Source organism: Pinus tabuliformis, chromosome 3_2 (genome assembly GCF_031772625.1).
Source record: "Pinus tabuliformis cultivar Carrire ecotype Pingquan chromosome 3_2, CPIR1, whole genome shotgun sequence".
Classification (NCBI taxonomy): Eukaryota; Viridiplantae; Streptophyta; class Pinopsida; order Pinales; family Pinaceae; genus Pinus; species Pinus tabuliformis.
The window spans coordinates 1,027,859,300-1,027,872,279 of NC_142302.1; the positions used below are offsets into that span (position 1 = coordinate 1,027,859,300).

General features: G+C 38.8%; 1 protein-coding gene across 4 annotated transcripts in view; it reads right to left on the reverse strand.

Moving 5' to 3' along the window:
* Window positions 1-1,334: 1,334 nt before the first annotated feature.
* The window catches only part of LOC149184091 (glycerophosphodiester phosphodiesterase GDPD4-like), a 257,656-nt gene continuing 246,010 nt past the window's right edge, over window positions 1,335-12,980 (reverse strand). Inside the window, exons 9-10 of one of the 4 annotated variants that reach the window (XM_089417400.1) lie at window positions 7,692-7,767; window positions 1,335-2,000 (exon numbers count right to left, since the gene is read on the reverse strand). In XM_089417400.1, coding sequence (XP_089273526.1) covers window positions 1,965-2,000; window positions 7,692-7,767 — 112 coding nt within the window. In that variant the 3' untranslated portion in view covers window positions 1,335-1,964. Of the gene's footprint in view, window positions 2,001-2,510; window positions 2,723-7,666; window positions 7,768-12,980 lie in introns of all 4 variants that reach the window. The other 3 variants (XM_089417398.1, XR_016257226.1, XM_089417399.1) reach the window with 3 other exon arrangements.

The window sequence follows — 12,980 nt, forward strand, 5'->3', positions numbered from 1 at the left end:
AAGAGATCCCACGGGACTAGAATCCAAGGTTAATATCCAAAAGGGTTCTAGGGAACAAGAGCACAAACCTAGCAGATTCTTTTTGTTGAATCCCCCAATTAATCCATGCCCAGAAGTGTCCATGATAAGCAAACTACAATACTTCATTACCAAATGACAAGGCACACCTTTAGGTTCGGGAGGCCCACCTTCTAACATGCGATCACGGCAGACAGGTGAAGGACCACATGGCTGGCTCAGGTGGCAGAGAAATGGCACAATGAGATAGTTGGTGGTTGCAAGGGGTTGTTGGATGTCGGCTGAGGACCATCTTGGAGCAAAATTTTCTCCTAGGGATATCACCCACAAAATGGTGGGTAACAACGCCCAAGGGCTTATTTAAGCCAGGGCCCTCCTTGTAAAAAGAGATCACTTAATATATATAGATATATATATATATATATATATATATATATATATATTCAGAGAACATCAGAGTTTTCTACTCCAATTAGGTATGCTTGAAATTCCAAAGAGGCATCCATGGCCAGTCTCGGAATTTATTGGAAATTAGGGGACAAGATTAACCTCATTGATGAAAAATATACAATGGCTATTTATAGCTTTTCTACCTAGACGAGAGCATTTATACCTTTCATGTACCTTGGATATACACCGGTGCAATAGAGTTGAAAATTGAAGATATGCTGTTGAGTGTGAACTAGCAACAATAATTTCTTATCGAAACCGGCAATCCTACTCTAATAAATATATAGTTTTACTTCTTATTTCAATATTTCGAGAGTGAACAGCACTAGCTCCAAAAGAATTTGTTAAGCTCTAGATGCCTCACGTCTCTTTTCAACCCCATGAAACAGTTCATATAGATAAATGCAATAGTCTGCTAATGTAGACCATATGACATTTGTAGAGTGATATTCCCTTATAAACCATCCTGAATGCCTTTGCAATAGAGCTGATCACAAGAAAATTGTTTTCAATTAAACAATTAATGTATGTAATACAAAGACTAGAAGTTCAATGCAGAGCAATAGAGACGATATTACTTTGCTCAAGACAGGCTCGAAAAATTAAGAGCATATTCCAGACCTCATAGTAAGAATGAGAATTTCCTCCTGCAATACAAGACAATCCTGATGTTGAAGATTGTCCCAAGGAGCACATAGTTTCTGTGCTTGGAGTTCAGTTTTGTTGAGTTGTGCCTACATATAACATAGCATCCTGCAAATGTTTTGCAATCTACAACATTCAATTTATAAGAGTCACTGGGAAAAGAAATTGTAGATGTTGAAGGGGAAGCATCTAAACATTACTTGTAATTTCAACACAACATAAATCTAAAAAGGGGTACCTCAAAATTGAAAAATAGTGAATAGTTGTAAATAATGGGTCGCTTTTTCATGCCCACACCAAAAGTCTCATATCACAGATAGCTATAAAACAAGATTTCTTGGGGCATTACAGCCTTTACCTTCATTCAGGTATTGAAACTTTGAGATACACAACTCCAGGCATCTTCCTAGCAATATTTATCTTTACAAGACAATGTATTGAAGGAAATTAACACTTCTCTTCCAAAAAACTCTGAAGTAAATGGTTCCAAGCATCTTCGTGATGAGATATAGTTCTTTCTGAGAAAATAAATTTAAGGTTATAAGCACTTTCTCCTCTGGATACATTCGTGACTTGCTCCCTGACAGGTAGAATTTTAGAACCAGATTGGTTGCCATTCACATTGCTTTCTACGAGAAGGTACTGAACTCAAATGTAATGTCATATTTATGCTTCATCTCCCCTATCTATAATAGCTGCATAGCCAAGACTCAAAACTTTCCACAATTGATTAGAACCCAACACCCATACATTGGTTTCTGATATATTCTATCATTTTCTGAAGTGAGTTAGGCTGACTTGTGATAATGCTATCCACTCCTACAAGAAGCATCTTTTGCATGGATTCAATATCATCCACAGTCCAAGCATAAACCTTCTTCCCTGCCCTGCAATGTCAACAAATGAGGCTAATAAGACTTCAACTAGTTCACAAACATGCAGATATTTTAACATGAATCAGTAAAATATGTGGTCAAATTTCTGGATGCAAACTCTCCCATACAGAACACACGCACAACAATGAAAAATTCTAGTTCATTCTGGATTTCAAGTAGCTCAAATGTTAAAACTTGTCAAAAGATACTTGGTAAAAATGCAGAGGCATGATGTACCTAATTTATAAGCATAGGGAACATTTCAAGAATATATTTCCAAAGAAAAGGTAGCATATAAAGATACTGTCACTACCTGCAACCTCTCCAAACTAATACAACATTCACAATACCACAAAGGACTATTCAGGCAACAGGGGCATTCATAGAATGAGCAAGGTTAGGCCAAGGAAGCAAAAACATCCAAAATGTACAGTAACTGTTGAGGAAAACAATATATGTTTGTAGCTATTGTATCAACATTATGTTTTACAAATCATGCACAATCTGGGCTATCCATCACACCTGCAAAACCTGATCTGTGCTGGAAGATCTCTGCAGGATGATCGGAGTCTTCATGAATACAACATTCTTCCTGCGGCCACCATCATCCTAAATCTGAGGCTGAGAGGTGGTGCAGCGGGATCAAGTAAATCAAAGGCAGCAGGAGGGGTTGCTGGCTCTAGCTTACCCAAGGGTACCGAACCGAACCAAGAACGTATAAATGGTGGTCTCTCCTACAAAAACATTCTCCAAGGGGAATCAGCAGCTAAAGCAAAACCAGAACATACACACAACACTCCCAGTCCCTACATAATGGAGCAATTGAATCATGTCCCAAAACTGAACATAGATCTTCCTGAAACAAACGATCTCTACAAAACTTATGAAGCTCAAGCCATCATCTACAGATTTAACAATTTCTGGCCAAAACCAATGGATCTTTTCCATTGGATCTTCACAAATTGGACAACTAACTGTGAAATACACATTTGCTTCAAAGGATTCTTCATCGTAAAGTTTGCACCATCGGAGGATCGTGAAATTATCCTTCAGGAAGGCCCATGGTTTTGGGGTTCGACGGGACTGTTTATTACCCCATGGTTCCCATATTTTGACGCAAACACCATGATTGTATCAAGAATGCCGGTTTGGGTTAGGCTTCATAATCTCCCCCTTCACTTTTGGCATCCCCAAGTACTAGAAGGCACTGGGAATCTCTTAGGACGATTCATTAAGACAGACACTCAAAGAATGGAAGAACGAATTTATACATTCACAGGAATATGTGTGGAGGTGGACCTCAGTAAAGGCCTGCCAGATCGCATTCGCTTGTCCCACAACAAGCAGAGCTGGACACAACTCCTAGATTTCAAGAATACAGCCTTCAGATGTAGAATATGTCGACAAACAGGACATCTACAAAACACATGCCCTGATGCCAAGAAAGAGTTGCGAAGGAAGAAGAAACCAGGAAAGCAACCCAAAGGATGGCAATTTCCATCTTATGAGCCGAATGAGGAAGAGGATGAAGCTGAAAAGGATCCCAATTCCAATTTGGAAAATCAGAATACACAAGAGAGAAGAAAAGGGGGAAGCATCTCAAGAACCAACAGATTTATAGGTCACTGCGGCACAGCTAGTAAGGATACCTGAAGCAAAGGACATTGGCGGCTACAAACGGCACCATGCATCTGATAATTCTGATTCGGACAAGGAAATTACAAGAATTGAAGGAAATCAGCTAGCTATTGTCTCATCCACGCCATCTCAAGGAGAATGGCGGAAGGTCGAAAAGAAGAAATGGAGAAAAGGTTAACCTTTTTTCTTCATCTGTTAGTTGATTATTTTGGATGAACTTACGATCATCAGTCTTTGACTAGATGATGGAATTTTGTATTCATTAATAAAATTACGATTTTTCCTTGGGAAAAAAGTTAAAACATTATGTTTTACAAGGTGGACTGAGAAATGGAAATACATACCAAAACAAGATTGCCCGGGTTAAGCATCAATATCATCATACAACAATCAACAATTTGATAAAGTTTTAGGCTACATTCAAATTTCAAAGAGGACATAGAAAATAATATATTATCTCTGCAATGGTCTTCCAGTATTATACCAAGACACTCACAATTTCTAGGGTACAATACAACTTTAAAGGGGACGTGGAATATAATATACTGTGTATGTAGCAGTCTTATATCAAGCCACATAAAGGTTACCAAACTAATTGCAGTGTGATTAACTGTGTCAAGAGGATTGTGCAATTGTACACCATATGTTCATCTTAGCACCACTTTGAAAATCAAATCTGTTAAAAATGAATACACACATAAATGGGAGATGTGGATAATAATACTCTGTTCAAAATGGAGTTGTTTCATATAATATTGCAGAACACCGCCTTATAAGTTATATTTCGTTCATGAGGTGGTTTATAATACATATGTCATCTAACTATAATAACTAATGATGCTTTAGTAAATCACTTAGCAAAAGGTGACTAACAAGATTTGGAATTTTTAGCACAAATTTTTACCCCTTCAGAAATTAAATTATCAGATGAATATGGAATAAAAAACTTCCGTAAAACATATATTAAAATTTTCCCTTTGTGTCACTAGCAAATCTGCCCTCATTTGCACTAGTGAGTAACAATCTCAGGGGGGATGTCGCTAGTCTTTGTTAGAAAATCAGAAAAGCAGAAAGGTCTTCTTTATATTGATAATTACTTGTGATATTCTTATGTTTTCTCATGTTCCTCTTTTATCTTTAGTTCATTGAGAAATTACCAAAACAATGGCACAAAGATCACAGACACCAGATGTAGGCGGACAGCCAAGGAAAAACCCCTATATAGGGGAAAACCTAGTCAACAACTCTTCCCTAATAATTTCATGAGATGATTGAAGACTTCTTGACCTAGACACAGACTTCCTCCACACCAAGTCAGTCGTTTCCTTCTATAGATGATAACAACTTCGACCTAGATGCAGCAACAGAACTTCGATCCAGCAGTAGCCCAGCAAAATCTTCGACCCAGTAGCAGCCCAACAAAATCTTCAACAAAGTAATTACCCCAACAGAAGCTTCGATCCAACAGAAACCTTGACCCAATAAAAACTTCGATCTTCCAGAAGTAACCCAACAATTTCACACGTGTGAGAGAGATGTTTCAGAATTTCGACCTTCCAACAATTCTTCTCCTTCTTCTCCAACTTCTCACTTTTTTTTTTGCTCTTTCTCTTGGATATCGAACTTGTGAGTAAGTGTCTCCAAATGAGTTGAACTGCATGTATATATACCCTTTTGGTGAGGCCGACTTGGTGTGGAGGTGACAAATAACTTATTTGACTCAATAATAAATCTTTTACATGATTCAAAAGTCCAAGAAGGGTCTCTTTAAATGGACAATGACTCCAATGACTCAAGACAAAACCTAGAAGTCTTCAATGGGGACTTTGACCTAAAACATGATGACCCAAGCATGAAACCCATTCTTTAATAAATATATTAATAATAATAATTCTTTCTTTGATAAATACATTTCATTATGACTCAAATACAATTATAAAGACTGAACCTAGTTACATTCTTCAACACTTCCTCTTAACTAGGGAGGTATTCATACATACATATACAAGTACATGGAAGATATCAAAACACATGAACCATGAAGAGTTTAGGCACTTACAGTGCCACAGACTAGATTCCTGACCAGGGAAATCTATCCGAGTGGGACTAAGATGGACTAAAGCTTTCAACCTCTCTAAGTACCATTAGGCTTACTTGCTAACCATCAACCTAGGGAACTAGGTGCGTAATGCAAGGTCAAAGCTCTATGACCAATGCCACCCTCCCTACTACTTCAGGAACTAGACATCAACACATATGCCGGCCAGATGTCCTCCCAGGCATTTTACACACACAATGCCTCAAAACATCAAATCTCTCTAACCTCAAGCATGATTTTCAAAAACTTCATGAGATTTACCTTAAAAGTCACAACCCCAATCAATAACAACTTTTCAAATATTCATGAGTAAACACAAACCTTCGGGGTGTTTAGACATCTTGATGCTGCTTCATACTTTATCACAATAGGACTTAGAGGCTTCTCAAACAAATCTTGACAACAGTTTCTTCAATCATTCAATTTCCTTTCCTACTTCACATGCAGCAACCAAATCCTGCTTTCCTTCTTTCAGCAGCACCTCAATATGCATTCTCCAATTTCTTCAAGGTATCCATCATGACTATAATATACCCTCCCTCTCAACTTTGGGAGTTATACTCTTTCCTTTATCCAGGCTCCCTCTTAACTTAGGGAGATCAACTTCTTTCTATGACATCGAAGAATCATCATCATTCATATAACTTCCTTCATCATGCTTATCAATCAAATCAACTTTACTTATGAACATCTTCATCATTTTGAAGATTATGTACCTGCACAACTTAGACAGCAAGTACAACCAAATACATATATAGAAGCATGATGTTAACTATATCAGAATCATATAATAATGGAAGCATTAGACTTTAGACATTAAATACCTAAACTTAGTTAGGTTCATAATCAACAAGAGACACATACTTTTATACTTCAATTTCTTGCTAGGGTTTTGTCATAAACCCTAGACTTCATCATCAAGACTTCGAGCAACTCAATCAAGATAACAATCTTCATTATATCTAGGGCCTCAATATTTCTTCTAGAGATATGACATACTCTACTATAATATATTGCAAACCCTAGAAGCAATTCAAACAAGTACACTTACAATGCATCTAACAATTTTAGAATTCATATGTTAGACTTCTACTAGGATTTAATGCAAACCCTAGATTCCATTTTTGAGATACTAAGCCTTAGATGTCAACAATCAAAATCAATCACAACACAATCTAAGGTTTCAACTAAATGACCAACTTCTACTAGGGTTTGTAATGAACCCTAGATTTTATCATTATATTTGAAACAATATCATCACATTATATCCTAGGATATCAAACTTCTACTAGGGCTTAGTTACAAACCCTAGAACTTATCAACAAACAGGTTAGCACATATATCTAGGATTTCATAATCATGCACAAGCATATCAAAATAGTATCCATTACATAAACCCAAGACACAAATATTAATACATTTAAAAGCAAACATATAACGATCTTGATTGGACTAGGGTTTTTATCAGATAGACAAACATACATTTAGGGTTTCATTCTTAGGAGCTTACTCTTGATATATAAGGGTTTTGCTCATAAACCCTAATTTACCAAAACCTCAAGGTCTAGGAGCACATTACCATCCAACCCTAAAGGACTAGGGTTTCCATAACAATACTAAGACTCCAAATATGACATTACTATTAAAACCCCAAATATCAAAGGAATAGTATTTTCTAGATTTCATTAGTAACCCTAAGTAGACTAGGGTTTTTCACATTAGCATTGACATACCCTTAGGTTAGGGTTTTATAGGGAACCTATTAGGGTTCCACAAACATAATGATTTTAATGAGGGTAGATTCAATCTAATGATTAATCACCCAAACAAGAATCTCTATGATTCAAAAGTCCTAGACATAACACTTGTTAGTAATGTCAAGCAAATTTAAATGAATATACCTTTATCATGAAGAGAACAAAACTTATGATCTAAAACATACCTTTGAGTTGTTTTTCTAGACAAACCTTATAGGACATCAATTCCAATGCTTTGTCTTGTGAGATCTTCTCCATAACCCTTGAGCATATCAGCAAGATTTTCCTAAACAAGGAAAATATAAAAGAAATGTGATTAGCATCTAGTGTAAACACATCTAGATAGAAAAGGAAAACCAAATATAAAATAATACGAGTAAGATACTTATCTTTGGAAAATGGCGAGGGCTCCCTCTTAATCCAATCTCGAGGGATACCTATAACTTTAACAAAACAATTCAACAATGTTTTTCCAAAGCATGTTAAACCTATAAGTGCTAGAAATCAAAATACAAAATAATTCAAAAACATAGAGTAGAAGGAATTAGTAGTATAAGTCCTTTATTTCCAATTCTTCGGTATTGTGCTTCTTTGGAGATCCTTCTTCAGCAACATTTGCTTGATCCCTATTTCTCTTTCTATTCCTCGGATTCTCAGGACAATCGCTTCTATAGTGACCCATCTTGTGACAATTGTAGCATTCGATTTTAGATAGGTCTATCTTCTAGGCCCTTTATACTTCTTGAATGATCCTTTGTTCTTGTGATGAGCAGAATAGGCATTTGAAACTTTCTCCTCTTCATTTTCTTTGTTGCTTACTAAAGAAATTTTGACTTCTTCTTGACTGCATGCATTCCATAGTTGTTCGAATGTAGGAGTTTCCTTCCAACTGTTGAGACCTGATGAGAAGGCACTCCAAGATGTTGGTAATCCTAGAAGTGCAATGATTACAAGCTCCTTTTCAGGTACTATCTCATCAATTGCCTGGAGTTCATCTTTGATTCTAGCTATTCTCACAAATAAGAATGCTACAGTGCCTTCTTTTGTCGTCTTTATAGATCTTAGTTCATTCTTAAGACTTGCTATTTGACCAAGATTCTTGATAGTGAAGAATTTGGTAATGCCTCATACATTGTTTAAGAAAGTGTAACTAGGTTCGGTCTTCATAAATGTAATTTTGATCTTTGTATTTATAAAAGAAAAGAAATATTATTTTTGTCATTTATATCAATGAGTTTCTTGCTCATTGGATAGGTCTAGCACATGTGTAAGTGCTATAGGAAAGTCAAAGAGTCAAAAGAAATGTTGAAGACCCTTAAGGGCATGTTACACCATGTATATATATGTATGAGAGTCAAAGATATTCCTCCAAGCAAAGTCACAAGTCTCCTCCATGCAATGACATCATTAAACGAGGCAATTCGAAGTTTGTTAAATTTTGGTATGTTCTATGCTTACGAGCAATTTACTTCAATTTTCTTATTAGTCCAATATCAATATCTAGATTAGCAATCACTTTAGCATGATAGTAAAATGTAGATAGAACATAAACATAAACAGTAGAAGACAAGCCAAGACAAGAGGACACAAGATGTGGCACCAGCCAAGGACAAACCCCAATGTGGGGAAATCCTTAATCAATTCTTCTTATATTCTTCAATAGTTCAGCAGAGAGAGATAGTACAAATATACAAATCTGAGATTTTATGACAGCAGTAGTAAAACCTTGACTAGAGAGGTCAATGTTGGTCAAACAAGACTGAATCTTTCATCCAAGTGGCATCAACAAGATGCTCATCCAACTGAGCTAAACATAGTTAAACCTTAACCCAATATATCTCTCAGAATGCTGTTGTCTTCAAACTGCACTAGCTGTCACTGGTTCATGAGTTAGGACATCAACCTTCAGTCCTCATCCTTCATACAGTCAAGCCTTCAAAGGCTGCAGAGTACCAAGAAGAGACTCCACTACTGCCATGTTGTCCAAGTCTAGTTAGGCAATCCTCAGAAAAGCCTTTGCTGCTGGCTGCGGCCTCGCCCAGCAGTAAGATAGGCCTATGATCCTTCATCAACCAACATCCAAACATTAACCAATGCAGCAATATTTTATCCTACAAGAACTTGACTTAGCTATCAACACTTTCAAGCACCCAACTGTAGACAACGTTGATTTGTTTTGAGCTTATAGAGCAGATTTGATCAATGCATTCTTTTACCTTATGACTGTGGTTTCCCAGCCTAGCAAACAGTCCTTAAAACATACTTAGAACAACTCCCTTTATTACGTTGTCACCTACAACAAACACGTTGTCTATCCATGCATCTTAATGCCGTGTTAAGACACTTTATTGTTGCGCTCTATGGCTACCTTTGCTGCGGCTTAGGGTCTTTACTTAGTTGTGTATTAGGGCTTCATTGCCAGTGGCTTTAGGCTTCTTTGTGACTGCGGATTTAGGGCCTCTTAAGATATCGGATTAGGGCCTTCTCTAACTACAGATTAGGGCCTTCTTCTAGACAGTAGATAGGAGCCTCCTTTGACTACGTATGTAGCCTCCCGTTGACTGCGGCTTCCAGTGGATAGGAGCCTCCCTCTTGTCTACGCTAGGGCATCTTTTGTTGCGGCTTGGGAGTCTTCTTAGACAGCGACTAGATCTCTCCCTTTGACTGCAGATAAGACTTCTTTATGACTGCGGCTAGGGCATGGCTTCTCCTTGATTGCGTCTAGGGCTTTCCCCTTCAACTGCAGCTGAGTCTCTTCTTCACCTGCGGCTAGGTCTCCTTCCTTTAGGACTGCGGCTAGGGCTCTCCCTCTAGACCTCTCTTTCCACCAAAACCCAAACAAGTGGAGAGAGATCACAAGAGATGTGTGTATCAAATGACTAGAGGTCACCTCTATTTATAATGCAACGTTGAGGTTGAGCCGGGGTTATTTGCTTGCAGGCTGACCTTGACAAATTGTCAAATAACACAAATAAATTCATATCTTCATAAATACATGTCGGAATCGGATGATCTTTAGATCAATCCTACACCTCTCAAAGAGAGGAATCCAAGAAAAATATCAGCGACCATAAATAAGGTGACCCACATGGAGTTTGGCCCTAGTTGCCAATTTTAACACTCCCTCTCAACTAGGGAGAGCTCCATCTTCTAATCCATCTTCCCGTCTGTACTATCTCTACCATCAATGCACTACTCTGCACTGCTCTGCTTTGCTCTACTGAACTATGAAGAAGAAGAAGTGATCGAGAATGTATCATACCATTCTCTACTGACCCGAAGTCAGTCCCATATAAAGAGAGTGTCTCATACCACTCTTACTGATCCGAAATCAGTTCCAAATAAAGAGAGTGTCTCATACCACTCTTACTGATCCGAAATCAGTTCCAAATAAAGAGAGTGTCTCATACCACTCTTACTGACTTGAAGTCAGTTCCAATTGATCCCAGATCAATATCATCCTAGCATAGGGAGTACGGTAGTACACGATGCGTCCATTGGTAGTACTATGGTCCCTATCCTCATTTCCCTACTCATTGGCCAGATGAGAGGTACTTCCCATGAGTCCCAGACTGCATGGGTAGGATGTCTCAGCAGGAGAAGGATGAACCACTCATCTTGCCTACATGTCGCCATGGGGTATCCCAGGGGAAGGCTGAACCACTCACCCTATACACAACAAATCACTAGGGGAAGGCTGAACCACTCACCCTATGACTGTGTCTCAGTAGGAGAAGGATGAACCACTCATCCTACCTACATAGCAGACCACTAGGGGAAGGCTGAACCACTCACCCTATGGTTGCTCATCGCTCCAAGAAGTACACCAAGCCCCCCGAAGCTCCCAGAGCTCAATATCCATATCATAGAGGACCCTCAAGAGAGGATCTCTCCACAGATCCTAGTCATTCTCGGAAAGTGAAGAATTTGACCTTTCCCTGGGGCTTCGTCAGAATATCGGCGACCTGCTCATCAATCCCAATGTGATGGAGCCTTATTGCTCCTCGTTGTACCATATCCCGAATAAAGTGGTACCTGATGTCTATGTGCTGGGAGCGATCATGAAATACAGGATTCTCTGATAATCGGATCCCACTCTGGTTGTCACAGAGGATCACAGTGGTATCCAGCACGTGTCCAGACAACTCACTAAAGAGCTTCTCCAACCAGACAGCTTCACACGAGGCCATACTCGCAACTATGCATCCGGCCTTAGCGGTGCTCAAAGCAACCAACTTCTGCTTCCTTCTCATCTAGGATATCGAAGCAGAACCCAAAGAGAAACAACACTCAGAAGTGCTTTTGCGATCCACCATACTTCCTGCCCAATCAGTATCAAAATAACCATGTAGCCTCACAGCTCTGGTAGTGTATCTCAGTCCATGAGTGATTGTGCCCCAAAGATATCTCAGAAGATTCTTGGCACCAATCCAATGTGAGTGATGAGGCTCAACCATATATTGGCTCAACATGCTAACTGCAAAACATATATCCGGACGGGAGTTCACCAAGAACATCAGTGCTCCTATGAGTTGACGATACTCAGAAGCATTACCCAATTCAGGTCCGGCAACACTACCGCATAACTTCTTAAAGTTAAGCTCCATCGAGGTAGTCACAGGCTTGCAGTCCACCATTCCAAATTCGGAATCCAACTCCCTCTTACGTTTGTAAATGAGAGGGTCTGCACCTGTCAGAAAGAGGTCGTCCTCATAAGGTACCAGTATGAGAGGTCTATCATCCACAACCTTAAAGCAAAGGTTTGGGTTGGCTTTACTCCTAGTGAAAAGATTTCCCTCGGTATATCCCAGACATATACCTCCATGCTCTTCTTTGAGCTCGGGCATCCCTGTCACCATATGTCTCACATCAGGTAGGGAAAGAAGACGGGCAAACCTCCGGTGCCTTAGTTTAGATTGAAGAGATGTATCACAAAACATGGTCCCCAATGGACTTCCTGCAACTTGATACAAAGTGCCAACCCTGAACCCAAGAGTAAAAGCATCTTTAAAATTCTTTTCCAAACACGTACCTTTCCATCAATGAATGCCACCATGTAACCTTTGTCTTCCATTGCCGAAATGGACACCAGGTTCTTCTTGAGATCAGGTACATATGGAACTTCTTGTAAATGAATCATGTTACCCTGATTTAATTGAAGGGTAACATTCCCTACACCCTTTACGGGATAGGTGGCATCGTCTCCAAGTTTGTTTCCTTCTCTATCAGATTAGAGAGAGCTTCCTTGTATCCAGTGAAGTGCCTTGAGGCACCACTATCAATAAGCCAATTTGCCAAAGAGTCCGGAGGAGAGGTAGTGGAGAGGGTCGATATAAGATAATACTCCTTTTGCTTATCAGAAACAACATTTGATTCTTCATACATGGAGTTCCTGGCTTTCTTGGAGGGTTGACCATTTCCTTGATGTCTTGCATTCCTTTTTCCTTTTCCATTGTACCTGTCATTCCTTCAATCATTGTTGTTGAAGTTTCCCCTAAA